The sequence below is a fragment of the Anomaloglossus baeobatrachus genome, chromosome 9 (genome assembly GCF_048569485.1).
Source record: "Anomaloglossus baeobatrachus isolate aAnoBae1 chromosome 9, aAnoBae1.hap1, whole genome shotgun sequence".
Lineage (NCBI taxonomy): Eukaryota > Metazoa > Chordata > Amphibia > Anura > Aromobatidae > Anomaloglossus > Anomaloglossus baeobatrachus.
This window is the reverse complement of record NC_134361.1, coordinates 27,941,259-27,964,902: the sequence shown is the minus strand read 5'-3', so window position 1 is coordinate 27,964,902 and position 23,644 is coordinate 27,941,259. Positions and strand designations below refer to the sequence as shown.

At 49.8% G+C, this 23,644-nt stretch overlaps 1 protein-coding gene across 2 annotated transcripts in view; it reads right to left on the bottom strand.

Moving 5' to 3' along the window:
* VARS1 (valyl-tRNA synthetase 1) overlaps positions 1-23,305 on the bottom strand; it is a 41,802-nt gene extending 18,497 nt beyond the window's left edge. The window contains exons 1-26 of one of the 2 annotated variants that reach the window (XM_075323442.1): positions 23,223-23,305; positions 11,918-12,254; positions 11,689-11,832; positions 10,842-10,956; positions 9,713-9,873; positions 9,450-9,635; positions 9,239-9,366; positions 8,859-9,023; positions 8,693-8,774; positions 8,483-8,602; positions 7,934-8,042; positions 7,765-7,853; positions 7,598-7,688; positions 7,387-7,511; positions 7,182-7,285; positions 5,660-5,818; positions 5,389-5,479; positions 5,148-5,253; positions 4,753-4,823; positions 3,554-3,679; positions 3,258-3,362; positions 3,099-3,167; positions 2,895-2,973; positions 1,685-1,812; positions 602-757; positions 311-517 (exon numbers count right to left, since the gene is read on the bottom strand). In XM_075323442.1, coding sequence (XP_075179557.1) covers positions 311-517; positions 602-757; positions 1,685-1,812; positions 2,895-2,973; positions 3,099-3,167; positions 3,258-3,362; positions 3,554-3,679; positions 4,753-4,823; positions 5,148-5,253; positions 5,389-5,479; positions 5,660-5,818; positions 7,182-7,285; positions 7,387-7,511; positions 7,598-7,688; positions 7,765-7,853; positions 7,934-8,042; positions 8,483-8,602; positions 8,693-8,774; positions 8,859-9,023; positions 9,239-9,366; positions 9,450-9,635; positions 9,713-9,873; positions 10,842-10,956; positions 11,689-11,832; positions 11,918-12,232 — 3,231 coding nt within the window. In that variant the 5' untranslated portion in view covers positions 12,233-12,254; positions 23,223-23,305. The remainder of the gene's footprint in view (positions 1-310; positions 518-601; positions 758-1,684; positions 1,813-2,894; positions 2,974-3,098; positions 3,168-3,257; positions 3,363-3,553; positions 3,680-4,752; positions 4,824-5,147; positions 5,254-5,388; positions 5,480-5,659; positions 5,819-7,181; positions 7,286-7,386; positions 7,512-7,597; positions 7,689-7,764; positions 7,854-7,933; positions 8,043-8,482; positions 8,603-8,692; positions 8,775-8,858; positions 9,024-9,238; positions 9,367-9,449; positions 9,636-9,712; positions 9,874-10,841; positions 10,957-11,688; positions 11,833-11,917; positions 12,255-23,222) is intronic. The other variant, XM_075323443.1, reaches the window with a different exon arrangement.
* Between the last annotated feature and the right edge of the window lie 339 nt (positions 23,306-23,644).

The following is a 23,644-nucleotide window of genomic DNA, read 5'->3' as shown; positions in this document are numbered from 1 at the left end:
GGTGAGCCAGTGATCCCACTGGGGGTGTATAGCCAGAAGGGGAGGGGCCTTACACTTTTTAGTGTAATTGCTTTGTGTGGCCTCCGGAGGCAGTGCTATACACCCAATCGTCTGGGTCTCCCAATAGAGCGACGAAGAAAAAATGTTTCTACCATAAACAGCGCCACATGTGACCAAAGGTTCTGTGCGGTATTACAGCTCAGTCCTACTGACTGCAGTACCAGACACAGCCTGTATGCACCCTGTGGCGCTCTTTCTACCAGGACTTTCTCATCCAGTATAACCATTGTGTGTGTATATTGGTGGTCACCTTAGTAGCCTCAGGATAAGGAGTGACGGATATACTGGGGAACGTCTCTGACTGAAGACGGGGGAGTCTCTGGTAAAGCTCTTCTGTGAGGAACGGCATGATGGGCGAGAGGAGTCGGAGGCCGGCGTCCAGGCAGGTGTACAGCGTGTTCCTCGCTACGGCTATAGCCAATTCATCTGTGCCAGAGAACAAGGGCTTCAAACACTCCTGAGGAAGGAGACGAGGAGGATGATGGGAGGAAGTAAACAGACAAAGATGGAGGGAAATTCACGCCAAGGTAGGTGTCCTTACCAGGTAGACGTCACATAGATCATACAACCAGAAGTTGTACACGGCTGTGGTGATCCCTGGGAAGTCGTAATTCTGGAAACCGGTGCTGCAGAGATCCACCGCCAAGCTGAGACGACTCAAAATCCAAAGATCGGCGAGACTCTCCTGTCCTGAGGGCTGAGACACAAGACGACACTGATTAGCAGCACGCCGCTCACTGGAGAAGAAGCCAACCTGTGAAGACTAAAGGCCGCTTCACACGCTGCGATCTCGCTAGCGAGTGTATCCGCCCTCGTCGGTTGTGTGTCACGGGTAAATCGCTGCCCGTGGAGCACAACATCGCTCGGACCCGTGACACTACTTACCTGCCTAGCGACGTCGCTGTGACCGGCGAACCGCCTCCTTTCTAAGGGGGCGGTTTGTGCGGCGTCACAGCGACGTCACACAGCGGCCGCCCAATTGAAGCGGAGGGACGGAGATGAGCGGGACGTAACATGCCGCCCACCTCCTTCCTCCCTCATTGCTGGCGGCCGCAGGTAAGGAGAGGTTTCTCGTTCCTGGGGTGTCTCACATAGCGATGTGTGCTGCCCTGGGAACGACGAACAACCTGTGTCCTGCAAAAGCAACAATATTTGGGAACTGGACAGAATGTCACCGATCAACGATAAGGTGAGTATTTTCGATCGTTAGCGGTCGCTCGTACGTGTCACACGCAACAACGTCGCTAACGAGGCTGGATGTGCATCACGAATTCTGTGACCCCGACATCTCATTAGCGATGTCGTTGCGTGTAAAGCGGCCTTAAAGATGGGATGTGTTACCAGCTCCCAGCTATACAGACTGAATAAATCAAGAGATTTACCAGTGGACCGGTCTCTGCACACTGCCTGCGGCACGCGCATGCTGCTGCAGAGGACAGAGCACACAGCCTCGCACAGCAGGGACTAACCTGGAGTCTCTGGATCAGGACCCCAGGGGCTGAGCGTTACTGTTGACCCACACCCACCCGTATCGTGGGGCTTCAATGTGTTAAATATTAGGCATATACCCAACATTAGTGAATCCAGTGCGATCTCGGAATACCCCACCACCACCCCCGCTCACCAGAGACGACGGAGGAGGGGTATAATTATCCCCCAGGCCTCGCATGGCGAACTTGGTTGCATTCCAGAGCTTGTTGCAGAAATGACGGTAACCGAGGATCCTATTCACATCCAAGTTAATATCTCGGCCTTAAAGGAAATATTTGGTGAAATAGAAACCATCAACATGAATGCAATACATACAGTTATTGTTCACCATAATAGGATTATTTTTCTCATAAAAATTCTGCATGACTTAATTTCCTAACATATCTTATTAGCGTTCAAAATTCCCTACAAAAAATGCAGAAGAGATAATGTGCTGCCTACAGCCACCACTAGGGGGAGCTCTCAGTATACAGAGATGTACAAGATCCTATCTGCAGCCACCACTAGGGGGACCTCCTTGTATACAAATACACATAAGTGACTGTAGCCACCACTAGGGGGAGCTCTCTGTATAGAGATATATGATACTGTCTGCAGTCCCCACTAGGGGGGAGCTCCCTGTGTACAGCGATATATCCAGATCCTGTCTGCAGCCACCACTAGGGGGAGCTCTCTGTATACAGATATATAAGATCCTGTCTGCAGCCACCACTAGGGGGAGCTCCCTGTATACAGAGATACATGATAAGATCCTGTCTGCAGCCACCACTAGGGGGAGCTCCCTGTATACAGAGATACATGATAAGATCCTGTCTGCAGCCACCACTAGGGGGAGCTCTCTGTATACAAGGATATACAAATTCTGTCTGCAGCCTCCACTAGGGGGAGCTTCCTAAATACACATATTCATGAAAAGATGTTGATTGCAGCCACATAAGAGACCTTTGGAGAGCATTCAACAGTTAAATACATTTTTGTTATTGCTGATTTTACCTGTTACTGGGAAAAATTAGCCCCAGTTACCAGGCAAAGCTGATCCGAGTCTGCTAGGACCCAGAAATCACATGATCACTAGGATCCATCAGAGCAAGCGCTGACGGGCTCTCCCTAAACTGTATTTACAGCGCTTGTCCCGAATAGCGTGATCAGGAAGGCAGAGGTGGTAATAAACCATCTCTGCCTGCTCTATGGAAATTCCAGCAGTCTCTGGCAGCCGGATCACCATGCGGCTTCTGACTCTGCATAGTCCTAAAACATCTTTGCGGTCACCAGCCTGACATTTTAGGACGTTAGGTGATCAGTAATTAGGGTTAACCATAGGACTTTGATAACTGTGCACTTACCCTGACTGGTGTATGCGCACAAAGCAAACCTCAGAGCATCTGTCCCGCACTCGGGGATCCCCATGGGGTAATCCGCTTTCTGAGGAGGAAATAGGAAAACATTTTACTTTAAAAACACTATATGCACAGTTTTTTGGTCCATCGCTGTACATTATGTTCAGCCCTGTTCACTACAATGGGCCCACATCCTAGATCCGCACTCACCTGTCCTTCCTTGGCCCTTTCCAGCTCGGCAGGATCAAGGTTACTGTCAAGTAATTGGGTATGCAGACCCTGGGGGAGAGAAAGAGTTAATGATGCAGACAATCCGAGGTTATGTGCGACATCTCAATACCTTCCCGTCAATAGGATTTCCATACGTACCTGTAGAGTGATGCCCTTAATCACATCCAGAGGGTCAATGACATTGCCCAAGGATTTACTCATCTTACGGCCATGGGCATCACGCACGATGGCATGGAGGTACACCTGAGAGGATAAGAGGATGGAGACAGTCACTTTATGACTATATTATATTATACGAAACTGAACCCGAGTTTTAGTCTGTATTGCAATCAGAGCTGCGTTCACTATTTTGTATGCTCCAGAGCTGAACTCCCTTAATCTCAGATCTATAGATTATTTAAAGGCACAGCATATGGCGTCAGTACGGCACCCACCTCTTTGAAGGGAAGCGTCCCGGTTAGGGTAAGCCCCAGCATCACCATTCGGGCCACCCAGAAGAACAAGATGTCATGCCCGGTCTCCAGGAGCGTGCCGGGGTAGAAAACCTTTAAGTCCTCCGTCTACAAGATACGAGTATGTTATGTGTTACGCAATATAGCGAGGACGCAAACATCCAATAAATAGGACGTCAGGTCTGTACTGACACCTACAAACGCCTGCCGACCGCCACTAGATGGCCAAAGTCATGAGAATGTGTCAACAGAAAATTACCGGTTATTTCATAAAGGTTTTATATTTAAAGGTGTTTTTTTTGGGGGGGGGGGGTGTTGCATTTTGCTTTTTTTCAGGTTTCACACATCATTATTTATATTAAACAAAACGTTACATCGTCTTATTTCCACTCTCATCACTAAGCACATTTCAAGATTAATGCTTCCTGTTCTGGACAGATGAGTTTTCATCAGACTCATTATCATCACAGGTAAAATTACACCTCTATATACTGTAGATAACACAGGATTCACCATTCACAATAGGTGATGTCACAGCTCACCTCCTCCTCCTGTACAATGACTGATAACACCTCTATATATGTTATTATTACGTCTACTACTACTACTACTTTTATATACAGTAGTTAACACAGGATCCACCATTCACAATAGGTGATGTCACAGCTCACCCTCGCCTCCTCCTGTACAATGACTGATAGCCCCTCTATTTTATTATTACTACTACTATATACATTAGGTAACACAGGATCCACCATTCACAATAGGTGATATCACAGCTCACCTACTCCCCCTGCTGTTCAATGATTGATACCACCTCTATATACAGTAGATAACAGAATCCACCATTCACAACAGGCGATGTCACAGCTCACCCTCTCCTCTTCCTCCTGTACAATAACTGATAGCACCTCTATATATTTTATTATTATTATTACTACTATTATTATTACTACATACAGTAGGTAACACCGAATCCACCATTCACAACAGACGATGTCACAGCTCCCCTCCTCCTGTACGTTGACTGACAACACCTCCATATACAGTAGATAACATAGGATCCACCATTCACACTTAGGCAATATCACAGCTCACCTCCTCCTCCTTTACAACGACTGATAACAGTATCAGGAGAATCCCTATTAAAATACAGTATTGCAATATTTATAGCTTCTTACCTCATTGGGCCAGCCAAAGATGGAGAATGGGAAAATTCCAGAGGAAAACCAGGTGTCGAGTACGTCTTCATCTACAGCACAAATATACACGTGTGAAGACTTAAGAGTGGCGACAGCATATTATGAGCGTCCATTTGTTAAGTATTAAAAATAAATAGATAGAGCGATAAAAGGGTGGAGGCAGAGCGATAAAAGGGTGGAGGCAGAGCGATAAAAGGGTGGAGGCAGAGCGATAAAAGGGTGGAGGCAGAGCGATAAAAGGGTGGAGGCAGAGCGATAAAAGGGTGGAGGCAGAGCGATAAAAGGGTGGAGGCAGAGCGATAAAAGGGTGGAGGCAGAGCGATAAAAGGGTGGAAGCAGAGCGATGTACTGACTGTTGGTCTATCAGGACTTACCCTGCCTAAGTGACACCTTTGCGGGAGCGACATTGAAGTGTTTGGCGGCCTTGGCTCTCGCCTCCTCCTCTGATCGGCCGCTGATCCAGTACTTGCCATCCGTATCCTGCACAGAGGAGCGGCTGGGTCAGTATATAGCTTACATCCACACCAAGTGCGGCGATGGATTAACCCCCTCTGTACAGCTGCTACTACTGTGTCCCAATCTCAAAGCATATGGCATCTGTCCCAACCAGCTCACCTCTCCGGGTGGCACCGACGGGTCATTAATAGTGACAAAATAGGCCGGGATGCGGTGACCCCACCAGAGCTGCCGGGAAATACACCAATCCCTGCAAATAAGAAATTCAATGTCAGGAGGAGAAACTGGAAACGTAAGGAGGGTGTGATGACATAGCGACGCTGGGGGTCTGTGAGGTGAGGAGAAGGCTTTACTAGTGACAGTAGATCACCCCATGTACAGGTCTAGTGCAAAACCGCTTCCCCAACCATCAGCCGCAACAGACACCAACCTGATATTATCCATCCAACTAAACCACGTCTTATTGTGGAACTCGGGCTTGATTGACAGGTGTCCGTCACGGACGGCGTCGGCCGCTTTCTTTCCCATCACGTCACATCGCACGTACCACTGAGGCTTTAGAAGTGGTTCCACAATGTCCTTAGAGCGACTATAAACAAAAAAAGATAGAAAGAAGCCCTGGTGACAGAGGTAGCAGAGTGTTTAATTTAGGGTTTCTGCGCAGGATTAGACCCGGGCCGCGAACAAATGTGCCACGTTACCCGAACCCTCAGCTGGAAGAATAGGCAATTTTAGCACCGCACTTGTCCATAGTTGTGGGTGGTATTACAGCTTAGACAAATTTACATGAACCGCAGACATGGCCCATGGGAACGTGTGGCGCCAATTTGGAACTTTTTTGTATATGTCCCTAGCGGACGCAATACAACCCAACACATTCCCCGTCACTAAGGTAGAAGAACGGATACGAAATCTATCAAAGTAGAATGTTTTAGTATCGTAAACCTGGTATAATGAAAACCAAGCATGGACTTAAAAGGGTGCTTTACTCGCTGCGACATCGCTAATGATATATCGTCGGGGTCACGTCGTTAGTGACGCACATCCAACGTAGTTAGGGACATCGCAACGTGCGACACCTAGGAGCGACGATCAACGATCGCAAAAACGGCAAAAATCGTTGATCGGTGACACGTCGCTCCTTTTCATCATATCGTTGGTGGTGCATGCCGCTGGTTGTTTGTCGTTCCTGCAGCATCACATCGCTGTGTGTGACACCGCAGGAGCGACGAACATCTCCTTACCTGCGTCCACCGGCAATGAGGAAGAAAGGAGGTGGGCGGTATGTTCCGGCCACTCATCTCCGCCCCTCCTCTGCTATTGGACGGCCGTTTTGTGACGCCGAACGCACTTCCCCTTGAAGGAGGGATTGTTCGGCAGCAACAGTGCCGTCGCAGAACAGGTATGTGCGTGTGACGCTGCTGTAGCGATGATGCTCGCTACGGCAGCGATCACCACATAATCGCACCAATGACGGGGGCGTGTGCTATCGCTAGCGATGTCGCAGCGTATAAAGCACCCTTAAGACCGGTGGGAAACAGACAGCAGTAACGAGGAGCAGCAGGGGTCCGGTAGGTGAGTGTATGTATACACACATACGTATGCACTCTCCTACTGGACCCCTGCTGCTCCTCGTTACCGTGGTCTGTGTTCCCCACCGGTCTTCGTACATATATTAAGACTGGATGGTCCAAACCCATTAGAGAACCGTTGGTTGAATCCTCCATTTTCAGCAGGACCAGTTCTTTTTTGGGAATGATAGCCTCACGATTCTCTGCATCCCCTTCCCCATATCTTAAGGATGAGGTCCAGGGAGCGAATGATCAGCGCTGAGTTTTCCCGCTTGATCCCCACGTTCTCAGAGGGGTCCTCTCATCATTGACAAGACAGGCACGCTGAGCCGAATTGTAAAATCCGCTGGCCAAATGAGCATCTTTAAAAGGGCTCGTTACCTGCAGATAGGGACCACCATCGGGTTGTCCTTTATCTCCTTGAATAATCCCTTATCTTTCAAAGCTTGCAATACGGCTTTCCTGGCCTCAAAACGCTTCAATCCCTAATTTAGGAAACAAAATTTTACAATCAGATCAAGAAAAAAAAAAAAAAAATCTGAAGAAGATACACAAAAAACAAACGCTCATCTGCTCAACTCCTCACCAAGAATGGCTCCGGCACGTTCACCAGCAGCCCATTGTCATCCATGATGTTAATAAACCCTAAGGAGTGTCTCATCCCGACCTCGTAATCGGTCTGGTCATGAGCGGGGGTGATCTTCACAGCGCCTGAAATGGAGGAAAAAGAAAGAAAACGGGATGAGGAGACGAGAGCGACTTCATGACGGAAGTGTCCGGAGTTGTTCCCAACCTACCAGTCCCGAAGCTCATGTCCACAAACTCATCGAACACAATGGGCAGGAGGCGAGAGGAGAACGGGTGCACCACGGACTTTCCTCGCAAGTGCTGGAATCAGAAAAGGGATAAGGGTCAATATCCACGGACAAAATGTAAGTAACCTAATTAGGTAACGCTCGTTTACCTGGTACCGCTGATCCTGAGGATGTACGGCCACCGCCGTGTCCCCCAACATGGTCTCCACACGAGTTGTGGCCACCACAACCTCCTCATCTAGAAGCGCGGACAGAGAAGAAAGAAGTCGGCAACGGATAATTAAAGAAAACAAGAAACCGTAAGACACAAAATCTCACCTGTATCTTGTACTTTGTAAGCAAAGGAGACCAACACCCCAAATTCCACGCCCTCCTTGTATCCCGGCACGGGCAACACTGTGCGAGCCGTCAGCTCCTTCTTGTCCACCTACAATGCAGAATCCGGGCCTGTCAGTCAGGTAATAGCAGGTAAGGGCGGGGGCTACACTGCAACTTTGACCACAACCCAATGGTACTGCAGTATGCAGAGAAATTACCACCTTTTATGAACTCGCTACCGCCCCCAAAATCGTATTGTGCGCACACGGATAAGAACCATTTAGATTCCGCCGTCAAACAGCAGCAATAGGAGCGCAGTGCCGGTCGCTTCCGTTAGAGGTAGGTGCGGGTTGAATCTTGCCGGCGGTGGTGACGGCACACTGGTCTTATGTCAGAAACTATGTTTCTATAGTTTTGGTGGAGGAACTGGAGTCAGATCCCCTCCAATCAGATATTGATGACCCACCCCAAGGATAAACCATCGATATCTAACTCTCGGAATACCCCTTTAAGTTTCGCCTCACATTTGCTCCTCTGTCCATTCCTCACCTCTATGTCTGATATGGCAGAGTTGAGGGTGCACGACCAGTTGACAAGTCGTTTACTGCGGTAGATGATCCCAGATTCATGCAGGCGAATGAACGCCTCCTGGACGGCTTGTGATAGTTTCTGCATTAGGAAATGACCAAAAATTTAGTGAATGGGGGAAGGGAAATATAATGAGCTGATGAGAGCTAAAAGCAGCACAAGGCTTCTTACTGGTTCCATAGTAAAACACGCTCGGTCCCAGTCCAGCGAGCTGCCGAGAATCCTCAACTGGTGATAGATGCGGTCGCCCTTCCTGAGAAGGAGAACAAGGAAAATGGTGTGAAGCCCGAGTCCTATGCGAGGAGTGGACATGAGGATGTGTAACCGCGAGACTCACTCTCCCTTCCACTTCCAGACCTCCTCTATGAACCGCTCTCTGCCCAGGTCGTGTCGGGTCTTCTGGTGTTCCCTCCACAGCTTCTTCTCCACCACCACCTGAGTGGCGATCCCAGCGTGGTCACATCCTGGGTTCCACAAGGTCAGCTCACCGCGCATACGATGCCTTAGGGTAAAAGTAACGGACGTTAGAATATACAATGATCCTCAGAAGAGGTGTATACAGCAGGCTCAGAACTTCAGCCTGCTCCATACACAGAGGGCACCAGCTGTTTTATACAGCCAGCACCTGTCTTATTGTCCGGTATTTCTCTCATTATAGAAAATGCAATGCTGTTCTTCAATCTTTCTTGCTTCATCCTCATCTGGATGGGAACTCACCAGCGGGTCAGGCTGTCCTGGATGGCGTTGGTCAGGGCATGTCCAAGATGCAGGGATCCTGTCACATTTGGCGGGGGGATGCACATCATAAACATACCCTTGGGGTTCGGCTCTGAGATACTTTCTCTCTGTAACACAAAAATCGGAGGAAAGGAATAATGTCTGGGCTCTATGACGTCCACCAACTGAACGTGGACAACATGGCACTCACCCCGTACTCAGGCTTGAAGAATCCTTCCTTCTCCCACCAGGCATACCAAGCCGCCTCCACGTACTGGGGACTGTAGGAATCCGGCATAGGACCAGAGATGTCCTTCTTTTCCCCAGGAGTGGTGGGAATATCATAGGCGATCACACCAAGATCCTTCTTGTCTTTCTTCTCCACTTTTGGTTTCTTCTGTGGTTGAGAAGAGACAATGGTAAAGAACAAAGTGGAAGGATGAAGTAACCCCTGAAGAAGTGTGGCCTCCTCACCTCGCTCTGCTGGCCTTTCAGCTTGTCCTGTTTCTGTTGGAAGCGCTCCAGCTTCTCTTTCTTCTTGGACTCTTTCTTCAGCTGGGCGGCCGTCTTCGGAGGTCCGTTCACCTCAGGAGGGTTTGATGTGACAACTGGATAGTTCACGTCACTCTTGAGATCTGGGATGAGGAGAGAGTACGATATTCCCAGTGTGCAGATTATTAGATCTGCCTGTCTGAAATGTTTACCTCTCAGCGCTACATAGTGGGATTGCTCTTAAGAATTCTTAGATTTCTTTGATTATAAAACTGATCCCCAGCAATAAGTTACAACTGGTGGTAAACAAGAGGTGGCCGAAGAGTGAGGTGGATGGCCGCAAGAGTGAGTGCAAGCAACAAAAAAAAAAAAAAAAAGAGGGAGGCCACAAGCACAAAAAAAAAAAGAGGAGAGGCCACAAGCACAAAAAAAAGAGGGAGGCCACAAGCACAAAAAAAAAAAAGAAGAGGGGAGGCCACAAGCACAAAAAAAAAAAAGAGGGAGGCCACAAGCACAAAAAAAAAAAAAAAGAGGGAGGCCACAAGCACAAAAAAAAAAAAGAGGGGAGGCCACAAGCACAAAAAAAAAAAAGAGGGAGGCCACAAGCACAAAAAAAAAAAAAGAGGGAGGCCACAAGCACAAAAAAAAAAAAAGAGGGGAGGCCACAAGCACAAAAAAAAGGGGAGGCCACAAGCACAAAAAAAAAGGGGAGGCCACAAGCACAAAAAAAAAAAGAGGGGAGGCCACAAGCACAAAAAAAAAGGGGAGGCCACAAGCACAAAAAAAATAAAAAAAAAAAAAGAAGAAGAGGGGAGGCCACAAGCAGAGAAAAAGAGAGGGGGCCACAAGTACAAAAAAAAAAAGTGGTGGGCCATGAGCATGACAAAAAGAAAAGAGGTCGGTCACAAGTGTAAAAAGAAGGGGCTACAAGTATGGAGGGAAAAAAAAAAAGTGTGCAAGAGAAAAGGGGCAGGGGGTTGCGAAAGTGCAAAACAGAGAGGTGTGGCTAAAGAGAGGAAAAAGGAGGCACAAGAGAAAAAAGGGGGGCAAGAGCACAAGAGAGAAGGCAGGTGAGACCCTCCCACGTATTCCCAGTTATTGGAATCATTACCTCCACTTAGTGGCATCACCTCTCCCAGAATCTCCTTGAATTGCGGCTGGTTTACACACGTCAGGAACCAGCGAGTGACGTTAGGAATGGACTGTCTGAGGGAAGAAGAGAGGACCTGGACCGGGCAGAGAGAAAGAGCAGAGGTTACCAACCAAATCCTAGCAAAGGAGACCCACGGGTCAGCTATTTCTCTATGTGCTGGTGATGTAGAGGCGGCTACACCTGAACCTTCAAAGGCCGTGATGGGAATCAGAGGCCGAGGTGACGTGCATTAAAATTATTCCCTGCTCCCCTCACCGCTTCTATGGATCCAAGAAACAGCGTCCATACTGAAACGATGACATCCCTCTCTTCTGTCATCTGACTGCTGAGACCAGTGATTGGCTGCAGTGGTCGGGTGACTGCGTCCTCGGAAGAGGAGCCATTCCAACCACTAAACTCCAGAGCCAGAGCCAGAGGCCTCGGTGGACAGGTGACCTACTAATGAGATGTCTTCATACCATCGGGGCGGGGGTTGAGTTGGGGGGGGGGGGGGGGGGTTAGTGGGGTAGGGGGCAGTATGCTACAGCCGGGGGCCGCAGGCCACTGGAAGTGGTACAGTGCCGTTCATGGTGTAGTGGCCGTTAGTGGCACTACAAGTTGTCACCGATGTGTGGGCGGGAAACCTGCAGGACGTCACTACACAATGTATGGAGCCGCTGCCGCCGAGGCTTGGACCTTTACCCACCTGCCATTCACAGGCTAGGACATCATAACTGAAGTCCTCGTGCACCGGTTTATTGGGCACCTTGTGGCCCATGGAGGTCTCTAGATCCCCGGTGCGGTCAGGTAGGCATCAGTTTCTCACCTTGCTGAATGGATGGATGATACAACAGGACACCGCGATGTCAGCGAGGCTCAGACGTTCCCCTACTAAGTACGTGCGCACTTTGAGGTGACCCTCCAACACCTCCAGCATCTTCTGGAACTCCACACGAGAGCGATCCTTCATCTGTGACATCGACAAAAGGAGGAAAATTCAAGGACTCAACAAATACTAAGACTCCCCTCCATTACAGAACTCCACCGGGCCTCACCTGTTTATGGTCCGCACCGTAGGCAGCCGGCAACACATCAGACTCCGCATAGTTCACCCACTGCTTAATGAGGGAGAACGCTCTGGGGTCCCCTCCCCCCGAGAGGGTCTCCGGTGCCAGCATATAAGACACGGCCCAGGCTCCCCACACTGAACCGGTGGCTGGAGACAGCAGGCAAGGAAGTGGCAGCCCGCGGGGGCCGGTCTCCACCTCCTGCACCTCCGGCCGAGGGTGCGGGGCGTACTGTCCACAGATGCGCACCCACAGGCATCGGGGGTCTGAGGTAGAAGACAGAGGAAGGTAGAGAGTCGACATGGTGGAAGGGGGGAGCCAATACCTGCGGAGGAAGCAGAGGCCGAGTTATGTGCAGCAGGTGGAGAGTAATGGGGTGCAGCGTGAATAACCAAATAGTCACCCCTGGGACCCCAAAAATAATATGTAAAACAGGTCTCTTTCCTGGGAATCTGTGAGCTAAACTTCCTGGATTCCAGAACAGAGGACTGCACGCAACTGTCACAAACAGGACTGGAGTCAGGAAGCCAAACCTCCGACCCAAACGCCTCAATTTCCCTGATTCAGACTCATACAGTTGAAGCCAGAAGTTTCCCTCCACTCTCTATACAGACACATCTGCAGGTTTTTCCCCTCCACTCTCTACACAGACACATCTGCAGGTTTTTCCCTCCGCTCTCTATACAGACACATCTGAAGGTTTTTCCCCTCCGCTCTCTATACAGACACATCTGCAGGTTTCCCCCCTCCGCTCTCTATACAGACACATCTGCAGGTTTCCCCCCTCCGCTCTCTATACAGACACATCTGCAGGTTTTTCCCTCCGCTCTCTATACAGACGCATCTGCAGGTTTTTCCCCTCCGCTCTCTATACAGACGCATCTGCAGGTTTTTCCCCTCCGCTCTCTATACAGACGCATCTGCAGGTTTTTCCCCTCCGCTCTCTATACAGACACATCTGCAGGTTTTTCCCCTCCGCTCTCTATACAGACACATCTGCAGGTTTTTCCCCTCCGCTCTCTATACAGACACATCTGCAGGTTTTTCCCCTCCGCTCTCTATACAGACACATCTGCAGGTTTTTCCCCTCCGCTCTCTATACAGACACATCTGCAGGTTTTTCCCCTCCGCTCTCTATACAGACACATCTGCAGGTTTTTCCCCTCCGCTCTCTATACAGACACATCTGCAGGTTTTTCCCCTCCGCTCTCTATACAGACACATCTGCAGGGTTTCCCCTCTGCTCTCTATACAGACACATCTGCAGGTTTTTCCCCTCCGCTCTCTATACAGACACATCTGCAGGTTTTTCCCCTCCGCTCTCTATTTAGTTATTTTGATTTCATGTCAAATATTGAGGAAAAATCTGCAGATGTGTCTGTATAGAGAGCGGAGGGAAAAACCTGCAGATGTGTCTGTAGAGAGAGCGGAGGGAAAAACCTGCAGATGTGTCTGTAGAGAGAGCGGACGGAAACTTCTGGTTTCAACTGTACATGACTGATGTTTGTGATAAATTTCCTGCAGTAAAATGGTGATATCACTACTTATATCTTGGAGCTGAAGTGCAGCACAGATTCATCTCAACTAAAAGCCAAAATCCTCTGATCAGGAACAGAGCAGACATTTATAGGACAGTTAATAACTTTCCCAAATTCTTATGAAACAATATTCATTACATACTGACTTGAAGCGCTGTGCCCAATTCTTTCAGGTTTTTTTCGCTATTGAAGGCAATGAGAAGAAGGGAATTTTGTTTACTTACCGTAAATTCCTTTTCTTCTAGCTCCAATTGGGAGACCCAGACGATTGGGTGTATAGCTACTGCCTCCGGAGGCCGCACAAAGTACTACACTTAAAAGTGTAAGGCCCCTCCCCTTCTGGCTATACACCCTCCCGTGGGATCACGGGCTCCTCAGTTTTAGTGCAAAAGCAAGAAGGAGGAAAGCCAATAACAGTTTTAAAGACAAATTCAATCCGAAGAACATCGGAGAACTGAAACCGTTCAACATGAACAACATGTGTACCCGAAAAAACCAAAAATCCCTAAGAAAACAGGGCGGGTGCTGGGTCTCCCAATTGGAGCTAGAAGAAAAGGAATTTACGGTAAGTAAACAAAATTCCCTTCTTCTTTGTCGCTCCATTGGGAGACCCAGACAATTGGGACATCCAAAAGCAGTCCCTGGGTGGGTAAAAGAATACCTCGTGATAGGGCCGTCAAACAGCCCTGTCCTACAGGTGGGCAATCGCCGCCTGAAGGACTTGTCTACCTAGGCTGGCGTCCGCCGAAGCGTAGGTATGCACCTGATAATGCTTGGTAAAGGTGTGCAGACTCGACCAGGTAGCCGCCTGGCACACCTGCTGAGCCGTAGCCTGGTGCCGTAATGCCCAGGACGCACCCACGGCTCTGGTAGAATGGGCCTTCAGCCCTGAAGGAACCGGAAGCCCCGCAGAACGGTAGGTTTCAAGAATTGGTTCCTTGATCCACCGAGCTAGAGTGGATTTGGAAGCTTGCGTCCCTTTACGCTGACCAGCGACAAGGACAAAGAGTGCATCCGAGCGGCGAAAGGGCGCCGTGCGGGAAATGTAGATCCTGAGTGCTCTGACCAGATCCAACAAATGCAAACCTTTCTCAAATTGATGAACTGGATGAGGACACAAGGAAGGTAAAGTGACATCCTGATTGAGATGAAAGGGGGATACCACCTTAGGGAGAAACTCAGGAATCGGACGTAGAACCACCTTGTCCTGGTGAAACACCAGGAAGGGGGATTTGCATGACAGCGCTGCTAGCTCGGACACTCTCCGAAGAGACGTGATCGCTACTAGAAAGGCCACTTTCTGTGAAAGACGGGAAAGTGAAACATCCTTCATAGGCTCGAAAGGCGGCTTCTGGAGAGCAATTAGAACCTTGTTCAGATCCCAGGGCTCTAACGGCCGCTTGTAAGGAGGGACGATATGACAAACTCCTTGCAGGAACGTGCGTACCTGAGCAAGTCGTGCTAGGCGTTTCTGAAAAAATACAGATAGCGCTGAGACTTGTCCTTTAAGGGAGCTGAGCGACAAACCTTTTTCCAATCCGGATTGCAGAAAGGAAAGAAAAGTAGGCAATGCAAAAGGCCAGGGAGAAACTCCCTGAGCAGCGCACCAAGATAAGAATATCTTCCACGTCCTGTGGTAGATCTTGGCGGAGGATGGTTTTCTAGCCTGTCTCATGGTGGTAATAACCCCTCGAGATAATCCTGAAGATGCTAGGATCCAGGACTCAATGGCCACACAGTCAGGTTCAGGGCCGCAGAATTCAGGTGGAAAAACGGCCCTTGAGATAGCAAGTCTGGTCGTTCTGGTAGTGCCCATGGTTGGCCTACCGTGAGGTGCCACAGATCTGGGTACCACGATCTCCTCGGCCAGTCTGGAGCGACGAGGATGGCGCGACGGCAGTCGGCCCTGATCTTGCGCAGCACTCTGGGCAACAATGCCAGAGGCGGGAACACGTAAGGTAGCCGGAATTGCGACCAATCTTGAACTAAGGCGTCTGCCGCCAAAGCTCGGTGATCGTGAGACCGTGCCATGAAAGCCGGGACCTTGTTGTTGTGCCGTGACGCCATCAGGTCGACGTCCGGCATCCCCCAGCGGCGACAGATCTCCTGAAACACGTCCGGGTGAAGGGACCATTCCCCTGCGTCCATACCCTGGCGACTGAGGAAGTCTGCTTCCCAGTTTTCCACGCCTGGGATGTGAACTGCGGATATGGTGGAAGCCGTGTCTTCCACCCACGTCAGAATCCGTCGGACTTCCTGGAAGGCTTGCCGACTGCGTGTTCCACCTTGGTGGTTGATGTATGCTACCGCTGTGGAGTTGTCCGACTGAATTCGGATCTGCTTGCCTTCCAGCCACTGCTGGAAGGCTTGTAGGGCAAGATACACTGCTCTGATTTCTAGAACATTGATCTGAAGGGTGGACTCTTCCTGAGTCCACGTCCCTTGAGCCCTGTGGTGGCGAAACACTGCTCCCCACCCTGAGAGACTCGCGTCTGTCGTGACTACCTCCCAGGATGGGGGTAGAAAGGACTTTCCTTTCGACAAAGCGGTGGGAAGAAGCCACCACCGAAGAGAATCCTTGGCCGCCTGAGAAAGGGAGACGTTCCTGTCGAGGGACGTCGACTTCCCGTCCCATTGGCGGAGAATGTCCCATTGTAGTGGACGGAGATGAAACTGCGCGAAAGGGACTGCCTCCATTGCAGCTACCATCTTCCCCAAGAAGTGCATGAGGCGTCTCAAGGGGTGCGACTGGCCCTGAAGGAGAGATTGCACCCCTGTCTGTAGTGAACGCTGTTTGTCCAGCGGAAGCTTCACTATCGCTGAGAGAGTATGAAACTCCATGCCAAGATATGTTAGCGATTGGGTCGGAGTTAGATTTGACTTTGAAAAGTTGATGATCCACCCGAAACTCTGGAGAGTCTCCAGCGCAACGTTCAGGCTGTGTTGGCATGCCTCTTGAGAGGGTGCCTTGACCAGTAGATCGTCCAAATACGGGATCACAGAGTGACCTTGAGAGTGCAGGACTGCTACTACTGCCGCCATGACCTTGGTGAAGACACGTGGTGCTGTCGCCAGCCCGAAAGGCAGAGCTACGAACTGAAGGTGTTCGTCTCCTATAACAAAGCGTAGGAAACGCTGGTGCTCTGGAGCAATCGGCACGTGGAGATAAGCATCCTTGATGTCTATTGATGCTAGAAAATCTCCTTGAGACATTGAGGCGATGACGGAGCGAAGGGATTCCATTCGGAACCGCCTGGTTTTTACGTGCTTGTTGAGCAGTTTTAGATCCAGAACGGGACGGAATGACCCGTCCTTTTTTGGCACCACAAACAAGTTGGAGTAAAAACCGTGACCTTGTTCCTGAAGAGGAACGGGGGTCACCACTCTTTCCGCTTTTAGAGTGGACACCGCTAGCCGCAGAGCATCGGCTCGGTCGGGAGATGGAGAAGTTCTGAAGAAGCGAGTTGGAGGACGAGAGCTGAACTCTATCCTGTACCCGTGAGACAGAATGTCTCTCACCCAACGGTCTGTGACCTGTGGCAGCCAAATGTCGCCAAAGCGGGAGAGCCTGCCACCGACCGAGGATGCGGAGAGAGGAGGCCGAAAGTCATGAGGAAGCCGCCTTGGTAGCGGGTCTTCCGGCTGTCTTTTTTGGGCGTGACTGAGTCCGCCAAGAATCTGCGCTCCTCTGATCCTTTTGAGTCCTTTTGGACGAGGAGAATTGGGACCTGCCTGAGCCTCGAAAGGACCGAAACCCCGACTGTCCTCTCCTCTGTTGGGGTTTGTTTTGTCTGGGCTGAGGTAAGGAAGAATCTTTACCCTTGGAGTGCTTAATGATTTCATCTAAGCGCTCTCCAAACAGTCGGTCACGAGAAAATGGCAAACTGGTTAAACACTTCTTGGAAGCAGAATCTGCCTTCCATTCTCTTAACCACAAGGCTCTGCGTAAAACTACGGAGTTGGCGGACGCCACTGCCGTACGGCTCGTAGAGTCTAAGACAGCATTAATCGCGTAAGACGCAAATGCAGACATTTGAGATGTCAATGGTGCCACCTGCGGGGCAGATGTACGTGTGACCGTGTCAATCTGTGCAAGACCAGCTGAAATAGCTTGGAGTGCCCATACGGCTGCGAATGCTGGAGCAAACGACGCGCCAATAGCCTCATAGATGGATTTCAACCAGAGCTCCATCTGCCTGTCAGTGGCATCTTTAAGTGCCGCCCCATCTTCCACTGCAACTATGGATCTAGCCGCAAGCCTGGAGATTGGAGGATCCACCTTGGGACACTGGGTCCAGCCCTTGACCACGTCCGGGGGAAAAGGATAACGTGTATCCTTAAGCCGTTTGGAAAAACGCTTATCCGGATAAGCGTGGTGTTTCTGGACTGCCTCTCTGAAGTCAGAGTGGTCCAGAAAAACACTTAATTTACGTTTGGGATACCTGAAATGGAATTTCTCCTGCTGTGAAGCTGCCTCCTCCACAGGAAGAGCAGGTGGAGAAATGTCCAGCATTTTATTGATGGACGCTATAAGATCATTCACTATGGCGTCACCATCAGGAGTATCCAAATTGAGAGCGGTCTCAGGATCAGAATCCTGATCAGCCATCTCCGCCTCATCATACAGAGAGTCCTCCTGCTGGGACCCTGACCAGTGTGATGAAGTCGAGGGCCGCTCATAGCGAGCTCGCTTAGGCTGTCTGGGACTGTCGTCCGTGTCAGAGCCATCACCCTGGGATGCAAGAGACGCCCCCGGATCCCGGAGCTGTTCCAACTGAGGGGCACCAGGGAGCAATGAGTTAACAGTGTCCATGGTCTGAGATACTGGTCTGGACTGCAATGTTTCAAGAATTTTAGTCATAGTCACAGACAATCTGTCGGCAAAGACTGCAAACTCCGTCCCTGTCACCTGGACAGTATTCACAGGAGGTTCTGCCTGGGTCACCTCCAGCAGAGGCCCCGGCCGAGCAAGTGCCACAGGGGCCGAGCACTGCACACAGTGGGGGTCAGTGGAACCTGCCGGTAGAACAGCCCCACATGCGGTACAAGCAGCATAGAAAGCCTGTGCCTTGTCACCTTTGCTTTTTGCGGTCGACATGCTGTTGTGTCCTCTGTTAGTAATCTATTGGAGGATATATAGCAGAGAATCACTAGTGATCGTACAGTGCAATGTATAGCTGCAAGCATAAAATACAATATACACTTCGGCACCAGTGGGGTCAGCCCTTGAGGGCAGCTTACCGCCCGCTGAAAAGCGGGTGTGTGGGCACCAGAATCCCGTGTCTGGGTCTCCCAGCCTCCTCTCTCCAGCTCAGACTGCACACAGGAATGGCTGCCGGCGTCCTGTGAAGAGGGGTGGATCGTGGGCGTCCTCAGAAAAAGTGCGGGAAACTGGTGTCCCACTGTGCCCAGTGTGAGGGCTGGAGTATGTAAAGCAGACTCCAGCCCTCTGTGCTGACATTCTGCACAGCGTCCCGCCCTTCCCCTGACTGGCAGGCCTGGGGGCGGGAACGAAGCGAAACTAGGCCGCAAAAGCCGGGGACTCGAGTAATAAGCGCGGCCGTCATATATGCACGGCCAGCGCGGAAGTCCCCGGCGCACCACAAATCCCAGCCGCGCCGCAGCGCTAAAAACTGACCACCGTGGCCACGCAGCAGTTTCAAACACATGTCCCCTCTCAGCAGAGCTGTAGCTAGTAATGGCACAAGCGCGCAGCGCTGTTGTCCCCGGCGCACTAACACACCCAGCAATGCTGCGGTGTGCGCGCGATATGCACGGGGACACAGAGTACCTTGATGTAGCAGGGCCTGTCCCTGACGATACTCAGCTCCATGTCCAGCAGATTCCCAGGGGCTGTGGATGGAGCCCGGTCTCAGTGCCTGGAGACCGGTAAAATCCCACTTCACCCAGAGCCCTAAGGGGGATGGGGAAGGAAAACAGCATGTGGGCTCCAGCCTCCGTACCCGCAATGGGTACCTCAACCTTACAAGCACCACCGACAAATAGTGGGGTGAGAAGGGAGCATGCTGGGGGCCCTAGTATGGGCCCTCTTTTCTTCCATCCGACATAGTCAGCAGCTGCTGCTGACTAAACAGTGGAGCTATGCGTGGATGTCTGACCTCCTTCGCACAAAGCAAGAAAACTGAGGAGCCCGTGATCCCACGGGGGGTGTATAGCCAGAAGGGGAGGGGCCTTACACTTTTAAGTGTAGTACTTTGTGTGGCCTCCGGAGGCATAGCTATACACCCAATTGTCTGGGTCTCCCAATGGAGCGACAAAGAAAGTGAAAAATGTTACGTGTGAACATGGCCTGAGGCAAAAAGTTGATATTGGTTTTCTAGGGTCTTTTTCACACTGCGTTATAACCTACATTTACTGGTCCAGTTGGAGCTTCCGTCCCACCCCCACAAAACGGTTGTCGGACGCATGCGCCGACAGGGCCATTGACTATGATGATGCAGATTGAGTTACACTCTGCCCTGTCTTGCACCATTTTCGGGCGTATACGCTTACTGGAGGCAAACACCCAGTCGTAGTCTGCTACATCTGGGTATCCGCCTGCATAAAAGCGTATACGCCCGAAAATGGTGCATGACAGAGCGCACAGTGAAGCCTTCTGCAACATTATAGTCAATGGCCCCGTCGGCGCATGCGTCAGAAACCCATTTTGCAGGGGGGATGAGATGGAAGCGCCAACAGGACCATTGAACATAGGCTTCTTTTACACTGCATAATAACCTAAGAAATGTGGTGCAGCAGATGAGTGGAGCTGTAATACCAGACATGACCTACGTGCAGGAGAGGCGCTGTCCACATCCTGATTCTGCTCTGTGCAGCGCGGTGAGCGGCTGCGCAAATGGCAGACACCAGAGAGTTTACCGCTACGTTCCAAGATAGCTCCAAATGCAACAGTTTAACCCAATCACTTCCCTTTCCTTAAAAAGGAACCCTCCACTCCCCCCCATAGAAAAAATAATTACAAAAAATGTGATGTTGTTAACATTTACTTACTACTTTGGAAAATAGTAATAAAAATGATTGGAAAACAAAAAGATTCAATACGGCGGCCGTCTGTTCTGACTACAGTGGTGGGGTGCTGATGGGTTGGGGGGGGGGTGTTATTTAGGGACCCCCTGCTAAACTGGGCTTCATAGGGGATCATCAATTTCACACAGCACCAAGATATTACAGTATAGTGTATAGGAAAGACACGAGATCACAGGATCAAGAAAAAAAAAAAAAAATATTAACAAATATTTAAGAAAAAAAAAAAACTTTAAATCACTCCGAAATATTTAATATTTGGCACTGCTTTGTCTGTAATTACTCAAATTAATAAAATGTTAATTTTTTTTAACCCATAAAAGACCAAAACAGAAAAAAAGCCACAATTAGTTTTTTCTAGGTGTTGTACTTTTATTTAAAAAAAAAAATAAAATGCAAAAATAAAAAGCAATGAAAATGAAATCGGCACCAAAAAAATTGAATGAATAAAAACAATAGGAGCCACAATAAAAAAAAAAAAAAAATCTCTCCTTCAGCGCCATCGACAGAAGAATAAACAGCAACAAGGCGCAGAAAATAATTAAACATTTTTTTCACATTTTTTCCTAATTAAGGCATCTAAAGAAGTTTTTTTTATTATCATCGCACCGTCCTGTGGAATCAGGAGCCTTTTACTGCACTGACACACTGTAACAAAGCATCAGCACAGGAGAGGTTTGAGCAGATGATGTGCTTAGCTAGATGCTACTGTACCAAACCCTCAGCTGTGAACTGCATCACATCACTGCCTGCTCCGCAGCTCTGATAGTGACTAATCAGTGGTCCATTTACTGCACCGACACACTGTAACAAAGCATCAGCACAGGAGAGGTTGGAGTAGATGATGTGCTTAGCTAGATGCTACTGTACCAAACCCTCAGCTGTGAACTGCATCACATCACTGCCTGCTCCGCAGCTCTGATAGTGACTAATCAGTGGTCCATTTACTGCACCGACACATTGTAACAAAGCATCAGCACAGGAGAGGTTGGAGTAGATGATGTGCTTAGCTAGATGCTACTGTACCAAACCCTCAGCTGTGAACTGCATCACATCACTGCCTGCTCCGCAGCTCTGATAGTGACTAATCAGTGGTCCATTTACTGCACCGACACATTGTAACAAAGCATCAGCACAGGAGAGGTTGGAGTAGATGATGTGCTTAGCTAGATGCTACTGTACCAAACCCTCAGCTGTGAGCAGCCGCCCGTCACTGCCTGCTCCGCAGCTCTGATAGTGACTAATCAGTGGTCCATTTACTGCACCGACACATTGTAACAAAGCATCAGCACAGGAGAGGTTGGAGTAGATGATGTGCTTAGCTAGATGCTACTGTACCAAACCCTCAGCTGTGAGCAGCCGCACATCACTGTCTAATCCGCAGCTCTGATAGTGACTAATCAGTGGTCCATTCACTGCACCGACACATTGTAACAAAGCATCAGCACAGTAGAGGTTTGAGCAGATGATGTGCTTAGCTAGATGCTACTGTACCAAACCCTCAGCTGTGAGCAGCCGCACATCACTGTCTAATCCGCAGCTCTGATAGTGACTAATCAGTGGTCCATTCACTGCACCGACACATTGTAACAAAGCATCAGCACAGCAGAGGTTTGAGCAGATGATGTGCTTCGCTAGATGCTACTGTACCAAACCCTCAGCTGTGAGCAGCCGCACATCACTGTCTAATCCGCAGCTCTGATAGTGACTAATCAGTGGTCCATTCACTGCACTGACACATTGTAACAAAGCATCAGCACAGCAGAGGTTTGAGCAGATGATGTGCTTAGCTAGATGCTACTGTACCAAACCCTCAGCTGTGAGCAGCCGCACATCACTGCCTGCTCCGCAGCTCTGATAGTGACTAATCAGTGGTCCATTCACTGCACCAACACATTGTAACAAAGCATCAGCACAGCAGAGGTTTGAGCAGATGATGTGCTTAGCTAGATGCTACTGTACCAAACCCTCAGCTGTGAGCAGCCGCACATCACTGCCTGCTCCGCAGCTCTGATAGTGACTAATCAATGGTCCATTTACTGCACCGACACATTGTAACAAAGCATCAGCACAGGAGAGGTTTTAGCAGATGATGCGCTTAGATGCTACTGTACCAAACCCTCAGCTGTGAGCAGCCGCCCGTCACTGTCTGCTCCGCAGCTCTGATAGTGACTAATCAGTGGTCCATTCACTGCACCAACACATTGTAACAAAGCATCAGCACAGGAGAGGTTTGAGCAGATGATGTGCTTAGCTAGATGCTACTGTACCAAACCCTCAGCTGTGAGCAGCCGCCTGTCACTGTCTGCTCCGCAGCTCTGATAGTGACTAATTAGAGGTCCATTTACTGCACTGACACACTGTGACAAAGCATCAGCACAGGAGAGGTTTGAGCAGATGATGTGCTTAGCTAGATGCTACTGTACCAAACCCTCAGCTGTGAGCAGCCGCACATCACTGCCTGCTCCGCAGCTCTGATAGTGACTAATCAGTGGTCTATTCACTGATTGCAAGCAGAGGGGTCAATAAGGGGGAGAAAGTGCAACAAAGTCAGTTATAGAGCTGTGACAGCTGCTGCGGGGCCAGCACAGGCAGCAGAGGTACTGAAAGGAAGGAGGACCAGCATCCAGTGAGAAGTGCTCCTGAGACTTGTAGTCCCCCTATACACCCTCACAGCCCCCCACTCATTTCTGCCCCGTTACCCCACTCACTTCTCCTCAGCTCCTCGCCGGTGATGTCACTCACAATCCCCCCCACGTGTATTTTCTTTCACCTTCCACTTCCTACTTCCGCCCTTACCGCACAGCGTCAAAGGCCCCCATTTGCCCATTATGAGCTGCCCTTACTATTCGCCTGTGGCTAATATCACCTATTAATGACGTTTCTTCATCGTCTATTATCATATATCATTGAGTAGTTGGACAGCAGCCATTGCTATGTTGTCTGTGAAGCAGAGACGTTGGGGTTTATTTACACTAAGCAGCGGCTATTATTATTGTATTCAGGCAATAGTGAGGGCAGCCCGAAAAGCGACCTCTGGTGGTGGAGAGTGGTCAGTGCAGCCTGATGCAATAGATGGACATGCTGGGTGCAGGCAGCTGCCAGGTTTTCCTGTCTGCCTGATATTATGACG